This window comes from Molossus molossus, unplaced genomic scaffold, assembly GCF_014108415.1.
Source record: "Molossus molossus isolate mMolMol1 unplaced genomic scaffold, mMolMol1.p scaffold_m16_p_3, whole genome shotgun sequence".
NCBI classification, from domain to species: domain Eukaryota; kingdom Metazoa; phylum Chordata; class Mammalia; order Chiroptera; family Molossidae; genus Molossus; species Molossus molossus.
The window spans coordinates 66,135,851-66,161,511 of NW_023425366.1; the positions used below are offsets into that span (position 1 = coordinate 66,135,851).

Consider the following 25,661-nt stretch of genomic DNA (forward strand, 5'->3'; position numbering starts at 1 on the left):
ATTGAAGGCGAAGGCCTTAAGTGCTTGTTGTGTGCCCACTGACCAGATAACTGGAACTATCTATATTATCTATGCAACATGGAGTTTTTATTTTTACCTAAAGCCATCCCTTTTTGATAATGACAAATGTGTTGTTTTTTTAAAGACTGTTTTTTTCTCAACAAACCTTTAAAGGTTTTTAAATTACTTCTTGTCTAATCAAGTTGAGATTTTTAAGAATCTCATGTTTAATTTGTAATAAAAGTTTACAGCTTGACTTTTTTAAAAAAAAGTCAACAAACTACAAGCACCTGTGAATAAAGGCCTCAAATAATTGTCAAAAAGGGTGAATATTAAAAGAAAAAGTTTTATTTTAAAAATCCTAAAGAAGATTCATGAATGCAGACAGATACATAATGTACATTCAAAGGAATCTTGTGAATTTCTTGGAAAGTAGAAACATCTGGGTAGGAATAAACCATTTAAAAAGAGAGGACTTGATGAATAAAGTAAATGGATAACGTAAGTAACGGATGGTTCTTAGATACATTTGGTAGATGCACTGCCTTGAATAGAAACAACACACTAAATTCACAACCATAGGTATTAGAGGAAAAATAACTTGCCAGAAAAATATGTGGTTTGTAAATGTGGTGCTATTTTTAACCTGAAAGTCACAGATATAAGTGTGTTAACAAGAAAAAAGTTATAATTGGTGGGTGAGGAGGAAAACTTCCAAGGAAAGAACAACTAAACTGAGTATCACAGCAATTTTTCTCGAGAGAATGAATTTTAGATTACTTAACAGATTTAAAGGAAATTAGTCAAAATCATGTGACTAATCTGTGAATACAAACATGAACACAAAATGTTACAGAAATTTTGAATTGGTACTTAAATGAAGAAAATGACCATTTGAGTCATTTTCGTGTCTAGTTCTCTTGATCATATGACTCACAGAAAAGAAAATAACAGGTCCCAAATATACATGGTAAAAATAAGACTAATACAGTTTACAAATCTTATCATTTTTAGCATGTTACTTGATCTCATATTTTAGAAAATTGTTTCTTCTGGGATGTGTTCTCACAGAAAAACAAATATACCTTTGCTTGGTTCCTTCCCTTTGGTTTCTTTTGGAATATAATTCCATTCCTTTGGAATGCTCTCACGCAGATGTTCAGGAACACCATGCTTGTTTAGGTTTGTCTCACAGTTTCTCCCAGAGCTCAGCACAGATATTATCTGCTGTACAGTGTCCTTGACAGCGTCAGTCAGTGCCAGTCTCAAGCATCGGATGACCTCTATCTCGGACTCCATGTACATGCATGTTGAGACTTCAAAATCAGACAGCATATTACAGTTAGTAGAATCTGGCAATATATTGTACTTTAGTCAATTGAGAATTCAGTTTCTTAACAATCTAGTGTAAAGCTATAAGAAAGGAGAGCTGCTTTTAACCTAGAAATCATATAATTGATAAACAGTTCATAAACATTTGAGAAGTTTCTTCTTGATAATTAAAGAAAATGGAAATTAAAATAACACTGAGTAATTATATTTGCGAGTAATTTGGGACTCTACTGGTAGAAACATAAATTGTGTGACCTTCTCAGATGACAATTTACCAATGATATCAAAAGCTCCAACATTTTGTGTACCTGTTAATCCATTTATTCCTTCTCTAGGACTTTATCCTAGGAAGTTAATTATGGTTATATAAAGAATATAAAAAAAATGGAAATAATCTAAATGTCCAATAATTGGTAACTTATTTAATTAGCCAAAGTAAATCCATCTCACAATAAACTCATATATTATTTAGCATAAAAATAAAAGCAAGTTAGAAAGAGTATGACATGCAATTTTTATTGAAAAATACATGTCTACATACACACATAAAAAATTAAGAGATATACTCTACGATGTTAATGATTTTCCTCTTCCTTTGCTTCTTCTTTTAAATTTTCTGCCTTCCTTTACTCCCTCTCTCCCTCTAGCCCTGCCTTTCTTCCTTCCTTTTTTCTGTCATCCTGCCTTATTTATGATTATTTGTATTACTCACCATGATATATTATTGTGTGATAAATGCAATAAAAGTGTTTTTTTTTTTTTTAATTATAACTGCAAAGCCCTGGAACTCTGCATATAAAGAGCTTGGAGGTTGCCATTCTGTCCTAACAACAAATAAAAAGCTGAAAAGATAAAAAAAAAAGTCAAGAATTCTTCTTGACTCTGTAAGAAAGGTGAAGACGCAAGGAGAACTGGAGAGACAGGCAAATACAGGAGTCGTGGCTTACTGAAGCAAAGACCCAGAGCAGAAATTATCATGAGAAGCGTTGCCAAGCTGGGGAAATCTGAACTGTGATGAATGTCTGGAGGCTCAGTGCAGGACAGTCTGAGAGTTAAAACTCCAGAAAGACCCTGGCATGGTGGGGGGCGGGGCGGGGGGGCTGCCACACTTTTGTGAGTTTTATCTCCAGGAACTCCACTAGTTTCCCACAGTAAATGTCAGAGAAAAATTGCATAGTGCTTCCAGCATGGGGAAGGGAAAAGAAACATTTGAAATAGACCAGTGCACTCTGTTCTTCTTAAGGCCTGTTCTCAGGAGAAACTATTAAAACAGAGCTTTGCCCACTGGGGTTATCAGAGCCTGACTTACCTGGGTGAAAGAAAATGCCCAACTCTAGCACCCTCTAGCCATACTCTCCTATCTAAGAGGGAAAAAAAATTCCAAGAAACATTTGTGAAGTACACCATTCAGAAGCACAAGCTCACTAAAAATCTGACACCTAATCATAGGACTATAGATAGCTCCCCCTCCCCCTACATATTTCCACCATGTTACTGAAGACTTACTTAGAGTAGTTCCTTTTACCCAGTATTTTATGTCCAGCTTTCAAGAAGATAAATTATAAGACATACTAAAAGGCAAAAAACACTATTTTAAAAGAAAAAGCAAGCATCAGAAACAGACAGTGCAAAGATATTAGAATGATCAGATCAGGAATTTAAAACAGCTAGGCTTAATATGCTAAATGTGCTAATGGATAAAATAGACAGCATTAAAAAAAACAAAAAACAAATTTCCAATGTAAAGAGAGAGATGAAAGTCCCAAGAACCCCACCTCCCCTACAAATACTAGAGATCAAAAGCACTAACAAAAATGAAGAAAGCCTTTCATGGGCTTATTAGTAAACTGGACATAGCTGATGAAAGAAACCCTGAGCTTAAGGATATGTCAATAGAAACCTCACACTGAAAAGCAAAGAGAACAAAGACTAAAAAGAAGAAACCAGGAGAGAATATCCAAGGACTATGGGGAAACTGCAAAAAGTGTAATATATTTATAATGCAAATAGAGAGGAGAGCAAGGGGGAAAAAAAAGAACAAACAAACAAAAAACAGAAGAACTATTTGAAACAATAACGAACAAGAATTTTCCCCAAATTAATGTCAAACACAAACCACAGATCTATGAAGTTAAGAGAACACCAAGCAAGATAAATTCTTTTAAAAACGATGCCTAGGTATATTATTTTCAAATTATAGAAAAATCAGATAAAGTCCTGAAAGAAAGCATAGGGAAAAAGACATATTACATTTAGAGGGACAAAGTAAGAATTACATTCGACTTCTCAGATACCATGCAACTAAGAAGAAAGTGAAGTGAAATATTTAAAGTGTTGAAGAAAAAAAAGTCAACCTAGAATTCTATATCCTTCAAAATTATCCTTCAAAAGTAAAGGAGAAATAAAGACTTTCTCAGACAAACAAAAATTGACGGGATTTGTTGCCAGTAGACTAGCTTACAAGAAATGTTCAAAGAAGTTCTTTAGAAAGAAAGAAAATAATATAGGTCAAAAACTCAGGTCTATCTAAAGAGCAATGAAGAAGGAATAAATGAAGGTAAAATTAGAACTTTTATTTTTTTATTCATAATTGATCTTACAGATAATACCAACAATGTGCTAACTCATGCATATATTATATATGCATACTTGTATACTTCTGTATATTTCTATATAAGTGAAGTGAATAACAGCAATGATATAAGAAATGGAAGAAAGAAATGAGAATTATTGTGTTATTATAAGGTACTCACACAACCTGTGAATTGTTATAGAGTTATTTGAAAGTGGTTTTGGATTTGTTTCAAACTCTCTACATGTTGCAAACTCTAGGGCAACCACTTTAAAAAGTAAAATAAGTATAACTGATATGCTAAGAAAAGAGAAATGTAAGTGATGTAAATGGTTTATGGACTAACAGGATAATCACTAAGTTCTCATCCTTTGTTTTACCAAGATATTAAGAATGAAGATTTAAAGCCAAGAAAACAATGTGAGAATCTTTATACCTTCCTCTGAAGGTGGGGCAACCCATGAACACTTTTTATTCAGATATGTAATCTGTTCTGTCTCTAGTAGCAGGCATAATACAAATGGGAAATAATTGTCCCCAAAGGAATAATAGGATACCTTGTAGAGAGAGGTACCATGTTCATCACAATAAATGCATTTTACATTTGAAGAAAATTGAGCATCAGTTTTGTCCATCAGTTCATTGAATAAATGCACCCAAGAGTCACAGACATTTTTTTTGCCCATCTTACTAATGTCTTATATGTTCAATAGCAAAACATAATCTCTGGCAAATATTAAATTAAATTTTTATGAAAGAATATGTCATAATAATCTGCATTACATAATTTTTCCTCTCAACCTCCCCCTCACATTGTCCCATGTATACTAAATTTTGATAGAAATTAATGGCTAATGACTTCCAAAAGAGACCTTTATACTGAAAAAAATTAAGATAAAATTTTATAAATAACAGACTCAGTAAAACTGATATCAATAAGACTTTTAAAACACCTTTAAAGATACATTTAGGTATCTCTAAAATGCTTCTTTTAAAATTATAAATTTCTCATACCTGGAATGTTATATAAAAAGTCCCATAATTGTTCTTCTTCCATGTAGCTCACAAAAACATTCCCAAATGTTTGTGGAGAAAAACTGCAGTAGTATAGTACTTTAAAGATGGCTTCCACCAAGCTGGACACTTGGATCATTTTATTTTCTGTATCAGAATCTTGTGCTTGAAAAGTGCGTTCTTGAAAAGAATAAAAATGACTTAGTGAGATAGGTATCAGTTAATGTAATTAAACTTTTATCAATTTCTCTGGCATAATGCTTTTAAAATGTACTTGATTAATAGTAAGAGAAATGCCACATTCTTTGAGACCAATAGCCCATCTAACCCAATATTGTTTGTGAGATATTTGTGGATACACATGGAAGACAAATAGTGAGGAGAACCACAATGACATCATTTCAAAGAGCAATGCTAGTTTACCATTAGGTCAAAAACATTTTTTTTCCTCTTTAGAAAACTTTTTGATTCCTTTTCTCATTTAAAAGTAATATATTTTCATTCTAGAAATCATAAAAAAAATCCAACTAAGGAAACTAAAATTATACCAAATCTTACCAATAAGTGATATTCACTATATTTGGTGCAGTATTTTATTCACATTAAGTACAAATATACATAAATGAATATATGTATGTATAACAAATGCCAAATAGAATTATTCTATATATACCCATTTGTTATCTAAAATCTATTTAAAACTAGTTAAATATTTGTATCTTTTCCTGCAATTTGTGTTCTGAACACTACTTTACCCATTATTCAGAATGTACATTTCATGGAAAATTTACATTTATGGTGTTCTCAGACTTATGCTACCAATTTTACAAATACACTTATATGTTTTTCAAACCTGTAGGTCCTATCATTTCAGAATTAAGAGTTTTATCAATTGGTTTCTCAATAAAATTATTTTAGGAATTCCCACAAAAATACAGCCATCTTAATTGCCCTTTTCAGGGCTTAACTATGACTTCCTCAAAGATCAGTAATCAGAAGTTTCTACTTTTGTATCTATATGTTGGATTGGGAAAGTGAAATAATTTCTATTTTGCTTGAATAATTAGAATAATATGCTCAGTATCATAATATGTAAAATATGTATTTAATTAAAGATAATGACTTTCATATCTTAACTCTTATGTTTTAAATATCTTAAATGTAATCAAGATTATTTTAGAATGAGAACATTTCTTTTTCTTGCTCATTTAGAAGCTCATCACTTTGTTTCTTCTTGAAAATTTTATTTATGTGATTGGATTTCCATGATCTAGAACTCAATGGTAACTGCAAACTAAGAAATGGCAACATAGACTTAATGTAGAGAAAATTTATTGTTTTTGTTTTACTAATTTTCTGTCCCTTTAAGCAAGTTAGTTTAAGCAAGCTAGCTATCCCTGCCTCCACCTCTCCACCCCTCACTCCCCTTGCACCTCCACCCACACACTTTGTTCATTTGGTTGAATGAAGCTAATTTCATAACCTGGGTTGGGCATATGACCAAGGACTAGCCAATCAGAGCATGACACCCACTGTAGCCCCCATTAACAGTGATTAGTTCAGGGGTATGTAGGTAGCCAATGGGAATCTGCCTTGGAGTTTTTCCTGGAACTATTGGTAAAGTGATGTTCTCATTGGATTGGAGTTGCTAAACTTGTAGAAAGTAGGCTGGAAGTTACTGATGACCATTTTGGGAAGAACTTGACTGAGAACAAATCCTATACAGTAAGAAGCAGAACCACGAGATGGAGAGAACATTCCTGATGATATAACACTGAGAACCTGAATCCAGCAATACCTGTATGTTTATGTCAGCTGAGCTGATTAATTTTTCTTTTTGGTTAAACCAGACTAATTTCTGTCACTTGCTATCTGAAGAGTCCTGACATTTTCATCAAGCATAAAATGTTAAAGGACAAAAAGTCATAGTCCAGGCATTCATAATGTCATCTTTCTTATCCATACACTTTCTGAAGTTCTCTGTGTTTTCCTCCCTCCAATTCATCTTACACACAATCATCAGTCATCTTTCTTGGCATTTCCCCATGTTTAAACCTTCACCATCCCTCCACTTTGCTAGAAATTCCTATCCTAACAATCAAGAATTTCTACAATATTTTCCCAAATTATATTCCAATCTCAAAACATCCATTTCACTGGGATTGTTTCCTTGCCTTCCTTGTAAGGTTCCTTCCCATTTCCTTTTGTTTGTCTATGCCATTTACTAGTCCAGAATGTTCTCCAATAAAATTCCCATGATTCATTAGATCAGTCAATCAATTAATATGGCAGTACTCAGTATACTAGATGCCAAGGCCTATACCTTCCCAGGATTCACTGCCTGTGTATGGGTGCTGCCAATTCTACAGATACATTTGTACCTGGGTGGAGGGGATGATAGAGATGTAAACAATCATTACAGAAATGTAAGGATAAGTAAGGTGACTGTACACCCTGGTTTACCTGGGGCAGTCCTGATTTATGTCTATTGTTCTGGAGTAGTTATTAGTAACATCCTCTTTCATTCTTTAAAGAGTCTCAATTTGGATGACAGATTATTTGATCACCTTAAATCTAAGTGCCTTCAATCTGAGGCATGATACAAATACAAAAGGTGATGTTTTAACCTGGGTGGGAGGCACAGAGAAGATCATATCTCAGTGAAGTCTTTTAGGAGGGGAAGTTATCTGCATGACAAGGTTGAGGTGGGGGAGGTACTTTCCGGGAAGACAGAAGAGTTGGTATAATGGTGAAAAGACAGGTAGCTGCTGGTAGGCTGCAGTGTGACTGGTGGGAGGTGAAGCTAGACAATCAACAGAGCATGAATAATTGAATGCCCATAAATTATGCAATGATAATGCAGATGAAGAAAGGGGATGGATATGAGGAATAGTTATAATAAAAATAATAAGTAGTAGTAGTATGGTTGTTACCATACACAAATGTCAAGACACTTCAATGGGATATTACTTTTTATTTTTCTCTTTCTGTTTTCCTTTGTCATGGAATAAAATAGCCGATTCCTGTTTACTCTCCTCAGGGATTTTTGCTATCAGTCAGTTGCCCTTCTAGCCTTAAAAAGAAGAAAAGCTAAATCTATTGAATAATTATTAGTTTGAATGACATGAAATAGCCATTTTTGTAACCTAAAAAAGGTTAAAAAAAAAAAAAAACAACTGGCACTGCCATCTGATACCAAGTGGAATCCTGTGTCCTGGTGGGCGGACAGGGAGGAGGGTTTGGAAGCTCTGGAAGAGGAGAGGCAGCGGGACTGGAGAGAGAAGCTCTGGACCGCCGGGGGAGAACCTGCTCCTTGCTCGCCAGCAATGCTCAGGGAGGCTTGCCTGGGTGAGGCTCTGAGGGAAGCTAAATTCCTGGCCCAGGTTCTCAGTTTCATCAAAGATTTTAAGCCATGTCTGACTGCTGCATTTGGGAGGGACCACGTGGACCAGGATAAATGGTACCTCTGCTGTAGCTAAAGTGACCAGATAACTGATGATCACCGGAGCCTCCCAGGGAGCTCTGCACTACCCTGGACGCCCTAAGAATACTTACAGTTCTACCAACTTGGTAGCATGAGGCTTAGGCTCGTGATAAAATTGATTTGTGGATAGTAAGTGATTCAGAGACTTCTTGTACATCTGAGTTTATGAATTGAGATTTATACCAGCTCCATAAAAATAGAGTTACTGTTCCCAAAGTAATTACTGTATGCCAAACATCACTTGAGCTGCTTTACAACTCATTTCATCTTCATAATACTCTGTGGAATGGGTGCTGATTATCCCAGTTTTACAGATGAACAAGTGAAATTGAGAGAAATAAACTAATTTACCTAAGATTACAAAGGTAGTAAACATTTGCCTGTGCTGTTTGCATGAAACAATAATCTCAAATTTCTCAAAGTCTGCTTTGACATTTTATTGACAATAACCTCCATACCAAGTATCTGGCATGTGGGAATTTATTGCCTCACTGAAAAATAACTTAATTTCTGGTAGCATTCTACACTTTCACACACATTATCTCATTGCATCTCTAGTACTGGTTTTTATTGGACTTCCTATGGATGTGCCTCATGTCATTGGGTATCTTCCCACAGCACCTATAACAGAGCTACATATTTAATCAATGTTTCAATATTGAAGAAGAAGAGAGGAGTAAGAAAGAAATAGATCTTTTGAGTATTTTTTGTTGGGCTTGGATCCATATAGAAATTGTTTTTGTGGAATGACATTTACCTCCCAGTTAAAACATTCAAAGATCTACCCCCCCCCCCAACTCATCTTCCTTATACCCACTGTATCCTTTCTTTTTATCGAATCTTTGGAAACCCTCTTCTTTCATATGGCCACATTCTCTCGATTTCTCGGTGCTTCATTGATTTATCGTTTCTGTAGCTCTTTCTTTTTATCATCTAAAACCAAGGATGGCAACCATTTTCTATAAAGGGCTAGATGGTAAATATTTCAGGTTTCACAAGTCATTTGATCTCTGTCTCCAATGAATTCTGTCATTGTAAGACCAAAGCAGCCATTGATATAACATGAATGAAAGATCAGACTGTTTGAATTAGACTATTCACAAAATCACGTAGTGGGAGAGGAAAGCAGCACTGGTCCATGGGAACCCCACACCCCGAACTATGGCCTTGCCCTTCTTCCAGCCTCCCTGCTTTATAACTGGCTTAGCAATTCTGTTATCTTTTCATTTCAAAGATCCCCTTTATGCAGAAGCTCCCAAAATCTCCATCTCTAGCTCTGACCTTTCTGTTTCATGCTCCTTGCCACGTTCCTCATTTCTGTATGGGACACCACCATGGTCTGTTAATCTCCAGGCCCAATGCCTTAGCAATTTTTATTCCTTCTCTGAATTGTTAGATGTAACAAAATAAATGTCCCTTCCCTCATCCCCCTTCCATAATGAATCAAATGCTTATTTTTTCCCTATTACCATGACCCTTCTTCTCTGTTCTTAATACTATTAATATAGTTTAGGTTTTCTTTACCTCTTGTTTTAATCAAAATACTCCCCAGAATATACCTTCAATCTAAACTCCTCTGGCTGCCTTTGAAGTTCTCCATAACCTATGCCGTATATATCGAGACTGAGATTTTCTATTACCACCAATATTCCAAGATCTCACCACCCATCAAAGAAGGCTGGCTGGAGAGTGACCCCCCAGTAGATTTCAGATGTTTCTAAGACTTGTGCCCTAGAAACCTAGAAAACCAATATCATTGCTAGGTGTCCACTGGTTTTCCTTAGCTTCTGAATTTCCTCCACCATTGGTTTCTACATTCTCTTTCATCGTGATTCTCCTATTCCTTTCAAGAAAAATCAGCTAGTTTTATGATTTTAATCCGCTTGTTAAGTCAGTCCTCCGCTTCTGGACCAGACATTTGTTTATTTAATGAAAAAGTCCTCTGGGTGTGTCTTCATGGGGTTGTCAGTAGTGAAAGGAATCAAAGTCAGTGAGTTCTGGATCTCCTTGAAGTATCCATTGTTGAAATAGTCATCACCCACTTAGCCTCATCTCCCCCAATAAATTATTTACCCAAGAGGTATTCCCATCAGACCAACATCTAACCCAGGCCAGAACTCTCTTATTGTCCTTCCTTTACTATGAGTCATTCTAAATAAGGAGGAGGGACTCCTCTCAGTGGTGAGCTCGGTGGGGGCATGAAGGGTTTAGACATGGGTGGCTCTGCGTCAGGGGCTGCATTCTGGCTGCCTCTCCCCTCTGTTAAGTCTACTAGGGGAGGCTCTGCCACTGTAAGGTAGTCTCATGGTTTTCAGCTCTGTTGGTGGTTTAGCGGTTGGTGAGGGGGGAAGTGAGGGCCACTGGAGGAATGGAGGATGAGCTTATTCTGGAGAGCAGTGTTGACAAGCCACATATTTAAAGCCATATTCTCTGATCCAGGTTTTCCAAATAATAACACTGTTATTTTGAATTCCATCTGTCTTCTCCTTTATCTGTCAAATGGTTTATACATTATATAAACAAATGCAAGATTTGGAAACATTATCTTTTCAGTAAAACTAAAGGGTCCTTTTCACTGCGGTCATTACTTTAAACTCCTTTTGAGAAATGAACTTGTTAGTGTTTTAAAGGAAGGGTGGTGTCAGGCAAGGAACTCCACCACCAACCCACCAGGAGATTGTTTATTGCTACCATAGATTTACCCATACATGGTGTACCAGCACTTTGCTTTCCAAGACTGCTTAATTTTTACTTCCTATAAGAATGCTGTCAATGACAGCTCCTGCTGAGTCACTGTAATGGATTTGGCAGCAATGTTGTTGCTATGGGCTTAGGGATGCTGAATTAACCAGGCACTGACGAGCATCCCTAGCCAAAGGAAACAATAAGACTCACTTTAGACACAGGTATGAGAGTGAGGGTGCAAGAATAGAAAGTGTGGCATATAATACAAGGACTCAAAACCTAAAACACTAGACCAATCAATTAATACCCGAGGAAAAGGGGGTGGAGTATCACATAAAAATCGCTTTAGGGAAACACTAAATTTGAATGTCCCAGCCTAGTCCACTATAGAGATTCACAAAAATAAAACTGAAACCTGTCTTGAAATTAGTTTTGAAAATCTTGCCTTTTATTAAAATAAAAGGCTAATAATAGATGTAAACGCCTACCATTTATTTATGTATTCAATTAAATATTAACTATTACTTTTTTCCCTTAATCTATTCTTATTTTGGAAAATTTTGAAAATTTAAAAAGAAAATCCCATGTAATAGGTCTTAAACATATGAAGACAGAATAATCATTCTTTTTACAGATTCTTTTTCCCGAGTTTTATCCTGGGAAATGTTTTCTTGTTTTATGTTCTAAGATGCTTGTATACAAATTGAAGTGCAGCACTAACAACTTATGCTATGCTGTTTTCTTCAGTACCCAAAAAAAAACACTAAACATCAGCTTTCTCTTTTGAATACCACAGTCTCAGTTCAGGACTATGATCACAGTGCAATGGGAAACGGGTTCTTACTGAATCTCCATGATGGTGCGAGCACTGAACTAAGTGTATTACAGACATTTCCCCATTTATCTTGGTTCTCACAGAAACTGTATGAGGTGAATGTGATCTCCGTTTTCTTTTTTTAACAGATGAAGAAACGGAGTCTTAAAGAGGCTGACACAGTAAAGTAGAAAAGCACTCTCAGTCATCAAGAAAATAGCTACATTCAATAAAAGTTTATAATTGGGCAATTGATTCCAGTCCCTTAAAACTGATAATCTGCACGTGATCTACACAGAATTCTGTATGTTTAAAAAGTATTTTGTATTATTTACCTATTGATAAATGTACATAGGCAGATCTGTTTGAAACAGTTTTGGCTGTATCTGCTAGGGTTTTTCCATATATATATATATATATATATATATATATAATTTTTTTTTTGGTACATGCCCCTAGCATAACCAAACCCTGGACTCTCTGGTCTGTAGGCCGACACTCCAACCGCTGAGCCAAACCAGCCAGCCTCCCCCACCCCTCGCCTTTTTATAAGGTAAGATTTTCAAGGTAAGCATTTCATGGGATATTAATGAGTAGTACTTACGTTCTGGAAATGCTGGCTTCAACAATATGAAATGCTTTTGTTTTCTGCAGGGTTTCTCAGAACCTTTTGCTATTCATGAGCCCTGTGACTCTCCAAGAAGGGATGTTACTATATAGTATATAGTATTTCTTTAGTATTTTTTACCACAAAACCCTCTTCTAGTATTGCATCTAGCAGAACAACTATAAAATCGAATCTAAGAACCATGGCTCTAATGTTTGCAAATGGGCTCAGATTAACTGCAAGTCCTTTAAGTGAGCAGTTAAGGAGGGAGGTCAGTAAGTATTCGGTTAATAATAAATGTTTGTTGACTGAATAAATAAAAACTCTCTAGCATCTGTGAAATGGTGATCTAGTCTCTTTTTTGAAATCTTTCAGTGTTGGAATATCCACTGCCATTTAAGGTAGGTAGCCAGTCTCCTTGCTAGACAGCTCGAGTTACCAAACTGTTTTGCATAGAGTATAGAGTATAGAGAGAATACTCTTATCAGAAAGGACTACTGAAATCTAGGCTAGTCTCTTTATGGATAAAGACAAGAAGCACATTTTTTCATGTCTATTGACTATCTACAATGAGATATCACCTCACACCTGCCAGAATGGTTACCATCAATAAATCATCAAACAATAGGATGTGGAGAAAAGGGAACCCTCATACACAGCTGGTGGTAATGCAGACTAGTGGAGCCACTGTGGAAAATAATATGATGTTTCCTTAAAAAAGTAAAAATAAAACTGTCTATGAGCCAGCAATTGCATTTCCTGGGATATATCCAAAACAAACAAAAACAAATAAACAAACACTCCCAAAACACTAATTTGAAAAAATATATGCACCCCTATGTTCATTGCAGTGTTATTTACAATAACCAAGATCTGGAAACAGCCTATGTGTCCATCAGTACATGAGTGGATAAAAAAGTTGTGGTACATTTACACAATGGAATACCATGTGGCTGCAAAAAAGAAGGAATCTCTTATCTTTTGTGACAGCATGGACAGACCTGGAGAGTTTTATGCTAAGCAAAATAAGCCAGTCAGAGAAAGACAAGTATCACACGATTTCACTTATATGTGGAACCTAATGAACAAAATAAACTGATGAACAAAATGAACTGTATCCAAAGGCATAGATCCATGGACACAGACAACAATGTGGTGAAGGCCTGGGATGGAGCAGGGGCTGGGTGGAGGGAGGCAAAGGAGGTGAAAGGGGGTACATCTGTAATACTCTCAACAATGAAAAAAAAAATAGAAAAAAGAAAGAAAGGAAGCATAGTGTTGTAAATGACTTCCTTATTTATCATTAGGAATGAGAATTCAGCTTTTCTGACTGAGGGACAGCCAAAATCCATCTCTTTCTAACTTACTCCTCCGCATCGCCATTTGCTAAATTGGACAGCCTATTTGATTTTATTTTTTTTACATGAAGACTAAATATTTGAAGATAGCTATTTAGCTACTTCTAGTCTTTTCTTCTCCAACTTAGACATACCTCATTTATTTAAGCAAGGCACAGCCTGGTTTCTACTTAACAACCTTATCACTTTTCTCTGTGTTGACTCTTAGTTGGGCAATATAGCTTTAAACACTTTGTGTCAAGAGAGACAATGATACTGCAGACAACGTCTGATGACCACCAAGCATAGGTGGACTAATTGGTCCAAATTCTGCAGCTGGCAGCCCTAATGAGTAAGGGGTAAGTTTTGAGATCCGAGTTAATGCTATTTCAAAGGGAAATTCCTTCTGCAGAAAGGTCCCAAGCGTATATGCTTAGAGAATGTCTACTCAGGCCTTGGAGAGAAATTCGAAGTGCCATACTGGGGCTATGTGCAGGTCTCCCTCCAAATGACGCTGCAGAGAAGCAGCAGAGCCACCTGGGAGCTGGGGTGCTGTACGGTTCTCTGGAACAGAGGTTAGCAAGTACAGCCCCAGAGACAAACCCAGCCTGCCAGCTGATTTGTTGTGTCTTTTCGGCCGACAAGCTAAGAATGGTCCTTAAATGGTTGAAAAAAATTAGAAAAAGAATATTTTTTGAGACATGCAAAAACCACATGAATTCAAATTTCAGTGTCATTAAAAGAAGTTCCATTATAATACAGCTGATGGGGTTCAAGACATGCCAAAATATGACACCTCATCATATTTAACGTTTTAAGCTAAAGGAGCTGAAGAAAGCAGCAGAAGCAGGAAGGTTATGCTGACCTTCCTCAACCCCCTTCTTTCCTGAAATAGGTCGTAAAACCCTCAAGTGATAGAAGTTCTCCCTGTACCAGCAGGAAAGGAGCGTACTTGTCTCTGAAGTCAGAGGAACACTGAGAACAATCCTGACAGACAGGCCTTGCTGGTTCCCCCAATTCACTACTTACCTCATACTCCTTGACCTATCACATTTCTCCGCAACTGTCCACTCTTCATTAAACCTAGCATAAAAATACTCAGGTTTAACTGTTTCTTTAGATCTTTATTTACTTATGAGGGCTCCCATGCCACATATAACTTATATTGAATCAACCTGTATGTTTTTCTCCTGTTCATCTGGCTTTGTCAGTTTAATTTTGTTGTTAATCCTCACCCAAGGATATTTTTCCATTGATTTTCAGATAGAGTGGGAAGGAGGGAAGGAGAGAGAGAAACATTGATATGAGAGAGACACACGGATTGTGGGGTGGGAATGGAACCTGCAATCCAGGTACATGCTCTTGAGCAGAATTGAACCCGAGACCCTTCGGTCCACAGGCAAAAGCTCTAACTGCTGAGCCAAACCGGTCACAGCTGTCAGTTTAACTTTTAAATCCAGCCAGGCACCCTAAATGTTTCCCTCCCGTACACAATCATGCTCATCTGTGGTTGCTTTCACAGTTGAAGTTAGTAGTTGTGACAGTATGGTGTACAAAGCCTAAAATATTTACTCTCTGGCTTTCTTTTATTTATTTATTTTTCTGTATTGATTTTAGAGAGAAAGGGAGGTAGAGGGAGAGAGAGATAGAAACATTGATGAGAGAGAACATCAATTGGCCACCTCCTGGATGCCCCCCACTGGGGATTGGGCCGACAACCTGGGCATGTGCCCTGACCGGGAATTGAACTGGTGACCTCTTGGTGCATGGGTCGACGCTCAACCACTGAGCCACATCGGCAGGGCACTAGCTGGCTTTCTATAGAAAAAGTTTTCTGGCTCCTATTCTGGAATACTGAAAGAAAGTGTACATCTATTTCAAATATCTAATGCTACACGAGGACATCTTCCATCTCCTCCCAGATCACCCATGCGTAAAAGGAGGCGTCAGCTCTTCAGAGCAGCCTTTCCTTCCACCCAGTCTGGAAGTCCTCGCCAGTCACTCTGTTTAGAAAGGTACTTCATGGACTTCATTGGCTGTTGAGTTTACCTCCTTTTCACACTGCTTTGCTGCGTGAGGTCTGTCCTCCCACTTTCCCCCAGCAGGTATTCCCCCGGAGGATGCAGGCGGCGTGGCCTGTTCCCCTGCATCTCCAGCCAAGGGCACTGCCTCGCGCCTAGGCGGGCCCATTCAAGTGCAGGCGAATAGAAGATGTATTGATAAAACCAAGCGACCAACATTTACAGAATTAATTCAGAAGAATATCATTTCCTATTTCTAAGAGTAATTATTTCGCCCTGGCCAGTTTGGCTCAGCAGTTAGAGTGTCGGCCTGCAGTCCGGAGAGACCCGGGTTCGGTTCCCGCTAAGGGCACGTACTTCGGTTGCAGTTTGTCCCCGGCCCTGGTTGGTCGTGCGGGTGGCAGCCACTCGATGTGTCCCTTCATGTCGATGTTTCTCTCTCTCTCTCCTTCCTCTCTCTCCCTCCCACTCTATCTGCACAAAAAAAAATGGAAAAATATCCTCTGGTGAGGATTAAAATAAATAAATAAATAAATAAGCCTGCCTTCTGACCTGGTTCTAGAAACTTCCCTATGGAAAAGCAATCTGAGTGTGGACAAAGATTCCTGTACACTGAAAACTGCAACAACAAAAAAAAAAAATTATTAAAAAAAAATAATAATAAGAGTAATTATTTCTACAGTTTCATGTTTTCATTTTAGAATTCATTTAAAAACAATAGATATACTTTTAGGCAATAACGGCTCTTCTTTCTTCTAGCAAAGAACACTTCAACATCAAGTGGGCAATTTGCTAAATTTCTATGTATCTAAGTTTTCTCATTTGCAACTCTAATAATCCAAGGGTCATAAATGAAATGATATGTTAAATCACCCTGAGTGATTTATTTACAAATTTGTAATAATATCACTTGTAATATAATGCCCAACCATTTTACATGCTAACACTGGAAGCACATTGACTACTAAGGAAGACACGTGTTTATATAGTTACATTAGACACTTTTCAGGTGCCATGAAGAAACAGAATATAAAATATTTCAGCCACTGTCAAACCAGAATAGATCTGATTCTGTGTAGGTGAATCATCATAGCAAAATTCATACTACCAATCTGCCAAGCTGCAAATTTCTCAAGAAATACTATAATATATAGAAGTTGGGAATATTTATTCGGCCTGGTTCTCATCTTCATATGCTTGACAGCTGCTAGGGCAACACCTTCTCAGGCAAACAGCTGTATAAGGGGAAAACCCACCTTCCTGGGAGACTTTAAGTTTATGCTCAGACAGAGGGGAGAGTTGCTAGAAAGCAGAGGAAGAGACCACTACATAGAGAGCACAGGAAGAGTTACTGCAGAGCAAAAATACATCAGGAATATTTTTTTCAGACATTCAATATAAAAGAAGAAAAGATCCTGGCCAGTGTGGCTCAGTGGATTGAGCGTTGTTCCATGGACTGAGAGGTTCTGGTTAGATTCTCGGTCAGGACATATGCCTGGGTTGCAGACTTGATCCTCAGTAAGGGGCGTGCAGGAGGCAGCTGATTGATGTTGCTGTCTCACATTGATGTTCTATCTCTCTCTCCCTTCTTCTCTCTCAAAAAAAAAAATCAATTAAAAAAAGAAGAAGAAAAGAATCTAATATAAATTAAATGCCTCCTAAGTGCCAAACAATGACACTTTATGTTTACTTTTTTAAACCTCAAAATGAACACATAAGGTCAATATTAGTAGCCCAATTAGCAGTGAGGAAACTGTGTGGCTGGTGTGGCTCAGTGGCTGAGTGTCGACCCATGCACCAAGAGGTTGCAGTTCGATTCCCGGTCAGGACACGTGTCCAGGTTGTGGGCCCAATCCCCAGTGGGGCACATGCAGGAGGCGGCCAATTGATGTTCTCTCTCATTGATGTTTCTATCTTTCCCTCTACTTTCCTTTCTCTCTAAAATCAATAAAGAAAAGAAAAAAGAAATGAGGAAACTGAAGTTTCCTTCATTCACAAAGTTAATGAATAAACAGAATTGCTGTCACAGAAATTTAATTGGCTTCCATTCATTCATCCAATGAATACTTTTAAAGCATGTTCTATGTGTTCAGTACCAGTCTCAAGCATCAAGAACCAGGCCAAGCGCTATGGATACAATGGTGAGCTGTCCCTCTCCTCCTGGAGCTCCTAGTGGCTGACACAGACATCAAATATACAATTGCGTGAATTAAACTTTCACTTAAAATTATGACAACTATAACAAGAAATTATGATGAGACTTTATGGAACAACCAAAGATGACTTCTTAGGAAGTAATATTTAAGCTAAAGATGACTAGCTGTTGCCAGGAAATGGAAGGCAAGAAGATTCTAGGCCCCCTAACCAACATTTAAAAGGTTCTGCATGTGGAAAGAACTTGGTACATATATGGGAAAACTGAAAGGTCATTGGTGTTAGAGCAGCTGTCTTTTCCCCCAGGGACACTGCTGAGAGGACACTGCTATTATAAATATACAAATCTAGGATGCACAACCCAGGTCACAATATGCCTGAGTTGGAGCACACTAAGCTGGGGCAGCGGGACACAATATGCTGGACAAGTAGGCCATCGCCAGAGCACCATGGGCATTGCTCGCACCTCAAGAATTAGGGTCCTTATTGGAGGAGTACTGGGCAGCCTCAAAAGGTTTTTAGCAGGGGAGTGACATAATTAGATGTGCAGTTGAATAAAGGCATGCCGGGGGCGATCAATCGATGTTCTCTCTCATCAATGTTTCTCTCTCTCTCTCCCTCTCCATTCCTTGCTCTCTAAAAATCAATAAAGAAAAACACCCAAAATAAGACCATGCTTTCTGACTGTTGTGAACTTCCTGATAAAATGATTTAGAAATATTCTTAAGTAAAGTGTGTCTCTTTAAAAGCCTCGCTTATTTATGTAATATAATGAACAAAATAAGCTGACAATAAAAATAGATCCAGAGACATGGAAGCAGGGGACAGACTGACAAACCTTAGAGGGAAGGGGCACGGGTGGAGTGGGGCTGGAGATAAGCCGAAGAACTTGTACGTATATATGCATAACCGTGGACACAGACAATAGTGAGGGGAAGGCAGGAGTGGGTGGGAGCGAAGTAGAGGGAGTTAATGGGCGGGGGAACATCTGTAACACTTTGAACAATAAAGAAAAAAATTCTTTTGCCTTTTATAGAAACAGATACTCTGTCTGATTGCCCTGCTACTCAAAATGTGGTCCGTGGACCAACAGCAGCAGGCGAAGCAAACCTGGAAGCTTGTCAGCAATGCAGAATCCCAGGCCCCACCTCTTGAATCAGAATCTTCCATTTTAACCAGCTCCCCCGAGGTGGTGTGTTTGTACTTGAAAGTCAAGAATACCAAGCTTCTACCATAACGTGCCCCTTGTGATTCAAAAGATCACAAAATAGTAACTATAAAATAAGAGAATTTGAATTGATTCATTCATTTTACGTCAAACACTGCTTGGTAGGAATAGCAGCCCTTTAGCTAGAATTTTCTGTTCTGTTTCTTGATTATCTTTAGGCACTTGCTTATACAGTTGAAAGTATAAAATGTGCTATCAGAATGATCCATAATAGAGGCTCCAGAAAGCTCCCATGAATTGTGCAACGTGCAATTTGGTAAAAGTTCCAGGCTCTGCCTGGATGCTGTGTGGTGTGGAGTGTGGAAGGAGTCTCTGGAAGCCAGCAGTCTGGTTCACATCTTGCTTTGCCACATACGAGGTACATGACTTAGATAAGTGACTTAAGTTCTATGTGTCTCAGTCTCCCCATCTGTAAAATGGAAATGATAATTGTACCTACTACACAGAGTTGTTATGAGGGTTCAGTAAGTGAACACATTTAAAGCACTTAGAAACAATGTCTGGAACATGTCAAATATAATGTATTTGCTAGTGTGTTGTTATCATATTACAACTGCAAATTACAAGAAGCCAAGAAGTTTCACTGGAAATCATTCTTGGGGCAATGGGCAAAGGAAAGGATGTTAGTCACACTTCATTCAAATGTCACTAGCAGGAAAAGGCCACCTGCTAACAATTGGGAAATTGCCAAATATTTGTTCCTTTGATGTCACATGTAAGAAACTGCTTAAGCCATGTGGCCTCAGTAAGGCAATTACCAAAACAATTGCCCTGGGTTTTTTAAGTCAGTAATCCAAAATAGTGTCTTACAATTTTAAAGTCTTCTATAAACATTTGTAGTTAAGAGGTTTTTTTTTTTTCCTTTAAATTTGAGATGGCCTAATTTAAAAATAAAACCAACATTTGCCTTCTCATGCCAACTTCACTGTACCCAAAGAATGTTTATTAACTCTCTACCCGGTTAAATAAGTTCATTTTTATCAAGTTTAAGCAGAGTATGCGTTCCCTCAAAATATTACATACTTTTACACATGGAATTATTATCCATGGCAAAACATGACTCTGCTCCCTAGAAGCTGCAGCCTAGGAAGCATATATTAAAGAGTTTTACAATTCATTTATTTAATTTGGCTATTTTCTGATCCTCAGTGAAGTTGTACCTCATATTACAAGGTAGTCTTTTCATCTATGTTCTGCTGATTCTTTAAAAATAAATAGAAATCCTGACAAATTAGTTTCATAGAGCCAAACCAAAAGCTACAGACATCACTTTAACTATAAAATAAGTCCCATATGTTTTCACCTTTATACTGTATGGTTGTCTATCAAAAAAGTTCTGTACCTAATAGAATTTAATAACTGCTTATTGAATGAAGAGAACTTTGTTTTAAAATGTGTATAATAAAAATATCTACTTCAAATCTCTTTATTCTTAGCCATGAGCCAATTTAACACAAAGTTAAATTTTATCAATTAGACTGAAAAGACACTATTTATAAAGAAAAACTCTCCCACAAAAAAGCTGATAATTAGCCCTGGCTGATGTGGCTCAGTGATTAGAGTTTCAGCTCACCTACCCAAGGGTCATGGGTTTGATTCCCAGTCAAAGGCACATACCTGGGTTACAGGTTCGATGCCCGGTCCTGTCAAGGAGGGTGCAGGAGGCAACCAATCAATGTGTCTCTCTCACATTGATGTTTCTGTTTCTCCCCCTCTTTCTCCCTCCCTCCCTCCCTTCCACCCTCTCTAAAAATTAATGGAAAAATATCCTCTGTGAGGATTAACAACAACAAAAAAGATGATAATTAGGTTGCTTGAAACACCTAATTCATATTTTACTCCAAAATTTTGCTTTCCTAAAACTATGATCAAACTTTTAAATTACTAAATGGTGTTCTGAAATACTCTGAGATTTCTAAACAAATGAAAAGAAAATCTCTGCAAAAATAGCACAAACTTATTTTTATTACATAATAATTTCCATCTTAGTCTGGTTAATAAGATTCCATGAATATATTGTTTCTAATGTAAAGTGACAAGACTTCCACTAGAGCTTAATAAGTCAGTCAATCAATTGATTAGTAAATTCTGTCACTTCATTCTTATAGTATTTAAAGTAGCTAATAAATTCAATACAAGACAATACCAGAGTGGCTATGTAAGGCTATGTAACCCTGATCAAACACCTACAGCCTTTGTAAAAAAAAAAGGTAGGTATTTGAGCAGATTGGATAAATATACTCATGTACCCCATAAGAACCAGATTGAAGGTGACATGATATAGTACCTTTGGTAACTGAAGTCTCTTATATGCACCAGAAGGTGGATCTAATACTTTTGATAGTAAATGTGGGATTTATTTGTAAGAAAACATGGATAAATATTCACGACTATAGTAGTTCTTTCTGTACTTAGTTGCTATGTCAGTATAGTCAAAAAGTTTGATCTCAGTTGATTCTCCGGGCTGTTCTATGTAACTCTATTGATAGGAGACCATTTTTCTTCTGGGACCATGCCCATGAGTCTCAATGATTATATTAGAGTAACTCTCCAGCTGTGTCAGATACTATCCATGTCATGTAGCCACCTTGTTTCATATTTTATATCCTAACTGATCACTGGTCAATTACTAGACTTTTCCTATAAAAAGAATTACTAGCACTTTTCCTGTGCTAGTTCGAAGAAGAATAGAAAAGTCTACGATCAGCCCTAACTTCCTAGTTGGAAAGACTAGTGAAATACACATGCATCAGGGTATCCTGGTTGATCTAATCCAAGAGTGGACAGATGACAGTTCTTCCAGATACTCCTGGTCCACTCCAGGATTTAATATGTATAATTATTTGTAGGAAGAGCAGGGGACAGAAAGCTTTAGTTCAGTTCAAAATCCAGGTCTAGCCACCATTTATCTCTGGGTAAATAACATTATCTTAATCTCTAATGTTGTTATTTTTAAAAATAGTATATATTTAGTAAGGCTATAAGAATGAAATTTGATAACAAATGTAAAGTGCTTAGCACAGTTCCTTACACCTAAACATGTCAGCGATAAATGTTGGCTCCTTGAGGAAGCAGTTTCCCTAGAGTCCATTTTCCTTTTAGGAGAGTGGAGTCATAGCCGGAATGAAGAAATTACTCCCAGCCCTGGCCGGTTTGGCTCAGCAGTTAGAGTGTCAGCCTGTGGTCCAGAGACACCCGGGTTCGGTTCTCGCTAAGGGCGTGTACCTCAGTTGCAGTTTGTCCTCGGCCCTGGTTGGCCATGCAGATGGCAGCCACTCGATGTGTCCCTTTCACGTTGATGTTTCTCTCTCTCTCTCTCTCTCTCTCTCTCTCTCTCTCTCTCTCTCTCTCTCTCCCTACCACTCTATCTGAACAAGAAATGGAAAAATGTCCTCAGGTGAGGATAAAAAAAAAAAAGAAAGAAAGAAATTGCTCCCAAGTGAACTTTGTGAGACGTAAGGCCCGAACAGTACTGCTTGGGGTCTAAGGGAATAAAATCAGATTCAAGATACAGGAGAGGGGTAATTTCCAAACTTCTGCCTGAAGCACAGTGAGCTTGAGGAGCTGTGGTGAACCTGACACTACAGATTTTATGAATTTGAGAACACCAAGGGAGAAGCAACAGTCTCACAAAGGCTCAGCAGTGAGCCACTTCCCCAAAGTGGCGTTTGGGAAACAAACATCAAGGTGGATGGGAGGAATCATGGGGATGGTCCTGAGAAACCAAAAATTCCCGGAAATGACTGGAGTGATTTGGACAGGGGACTGCTACAGACCTCATTTCTATACCACAGTCTGGAAGGGCCTGGTGACATTTGTCTCATTCATATACAGACATAGCAACAATATCAGGCAGAATGTGCTAAGAGTGAATAAGAAGCAAGATGATGGATTCTGTGAAGTGCAAGGAAGAGATCCGTGTGAACTGGAGCCTTCGAAAGTCTGGGACATCAGCTGGTCCTCGCAGACTAGGGCAGACTGGGTTGTCTGTGGTGGGTCTTTCAAGTAGGAAAAATGAGTGAGCCAAGTCTTATAGGGAGCATGTGCCCAGAGTCTGGGGACAATGGCTGAAAAGTGTGTAAGGGTGTGTGTGTGTGTGTGTGTGTGTGTGTGTGTGTATACAAGGGAACAGGGGGAAACAAGGTTAGAAAACTAGGGTGTGATCACATCCGAGTGGCTGAAGGACATGGATGGATTTGGTCCCAAAGGTGATGGGGAACTAGAGGAAAAACAATTTTGATTTGGGAAACCAAATGTGAAACCAGTGATTGATCAAGTTAATCTGGCTGCACGTGTGGTATAGAATCGAAAGAGAAATGTGTTGGGTATGTGAGAATGGTTAGAAAACTCTTCACAGGTGCAGCAGGAGAGCAGAGGGATGTGATGTTAGATTGGCATACTATTACTAACCATTTTCTGAAATAGCACTTACAGAGAAAAAAAAGTCTAATTAAGAGAAGTATGGACTTCTGTTACTCCTCAATTGCCATTCATAATTTTCTCGTGATTACGTCTCCACACACCGATGGAGTGGCTGCAAGCGCCGTGTGCTTGTTTGGAAGTTCTATCGGTGCTCTGCAAGATCCACCGACACTTCCAGGGTGGTTCAGATGGGCTCTCCCTCTCTGCCTGCCTCTCTCTTCCGTCTAACGGAGACTTCGGTTTTGAATATATAACTGTGTTTCTATAATGTTATTAGGCATTTTAAACCCCAGATACTGATACATTTATATACTTCTGTATAATGGTAGTTATGACAGAACAGTATTATATAAAAATATTGTTTTCTCTCATGCAGAGTCTCTGAAAGAAAATCTTTCCAATAGGTTTATAAAGTAATTCAGTATTTTGCCTGCAGCTAACCCCACTGACTGTTGATACAGTGCAATTGGTTTAAATCCCTCTGCCAACATTTGAGCAGGAAAAAAAATTTCATTCAACTCCAACAATGACTGGGTTTTTTGAGGACATTCTAATAATTACAAATACTCACTTGAGCTCTTCAGCAAGATTCTCAGTAACAAACCATCATGATGTAGTAGGGTTTCCAGAAGCAGGCTCCAGTTACAACCTGGCTGGGCTAACAGCAGTTTCAACTGACCCTCGGGTGTCAGTCTTCCAGCTGATGGAGTCCTTTCAAAATGCAAGATAAAGGTGGAGTAATGAAGTTAATGTATCTATGAAATTAATAGCCTTAAAGTACAGATGTAATGCTAACTCCCTTAAATGTCAATTCCTCCAAGATTACTCTGAAAATGCTTTCATGCTTGCTTACTTTAGGGTTGCTCAGGGAAGGAATTACATTTAATCTCAACTAGCTAAAAGCAAATTAACATTTGGTAGCCTGCCAAACTTAAAACTGATACAGAATAACTATGCCTATAGTTCACAAAACTATGTCTGTTTTAGTTTCATGGAGCAAATAAAAATCATTTATGCATTTATTTGGAATGCACTTATTTGTTTATTCACCAACTATATGAGTGCCTACTTTGTGCTATTAACTCCTTTCATTATCCGTGGCAAGAAGTTCCAATGGATTTTGGCTACTTTGTAATTCATCATATACTATGATTGCTGATAAAACTAAAGGAATTCAAATCTCCTATCAAGGGTCAACCATAATCTAATTATTTAATATGTAAGGCCTTAAATCAACATGTAATTATCAGAACCATTCTAACAATCACACTGCTACCTACTTGGGTAATCATTTCATCAAAGATAAATAATTCCAAGGCAAATACGCTTCTGTTTGGGAAATTATCATCAGTGTTGAACAGAAAATCAAAGTCAGGTTGCCCCATATCACCACTTTGCATTTACTAATGAATCAGCAGGAGATAAGAAAGTAAAGTAGAAACTGAAAACTGATAACATAATTCATGTTTTCCTTCTGAAATCTTAAAGTTTAGATTGACTAAAGGTCACAACATCTAAAATAAGCTTACAACCACAGTAACAAAAAGGCAGGAAATGATCAAACTCAATTTGGTTGCAGCCAGAAAAACTGTGGGAATAGGGTAGCATTGGGAAGAAGAGGTGTGATCGAGCAATGTAAACATGTGAATGAGAAGACCATAACTTCAGAGTGGAAAAAAAGCAGAACAAAGGGTATCGCTGAGAGAAACGATTAGTGGGGTCATTTTCAGATGAAATTTACAGAGTGGTGAACCACCCAGTTATCAACATAGTCTAGACCAGTGGTTTTCAAAGCCTGGGTGCTGGACCAGCAGCACTAGCAGCCCCTGTACAATTGTAAAAATGCAAATTCCCAGACCTCATCCCATCAGAATTCTGGAGATGGGCCCTAGCAGGAGATTCTGATGTACCTATGTTTTGAGAACCGCTGCAGTAAGCAGTGCTTTCTGGTGCAAGGTCGTAAGGACAGACCTAGCTGGCATCACCTTTCC

At 37.8% G+C, this 25,661-nt stretch overlaps 1 protein-coding gene across 1 annotated transcript in view; it reads right to left on the reverse strand.

Moving 5' to 3' along the window:
• KIAA0825 (KIAA0825 ortholog) overlaps positions 1-25,661 on the reverse strand; it is a 373,867-nt gene that overhangs the window by 213,397 nt on the left and 134,809 nt on the right. Inside the window, exons 15-17 of the mRNA XM_036279227.1 lie at positions 24,242-24,381; positions 4,919-5,098; positions 1,086-1,316 (exon numbers count right to left, since the gene is read on the reverse strand). Coding sequence (XP_036135120.1) covers positions 1,086-1,316; positions 4,919-5,098; positions 24,242-24,381 — 551 coding nt within the window. The remainder of the gene's footprint in view (positions 1-1,085; positions 1,317-4,918; positions 5,099-24,241; positions 24,382-25,661) is intronic.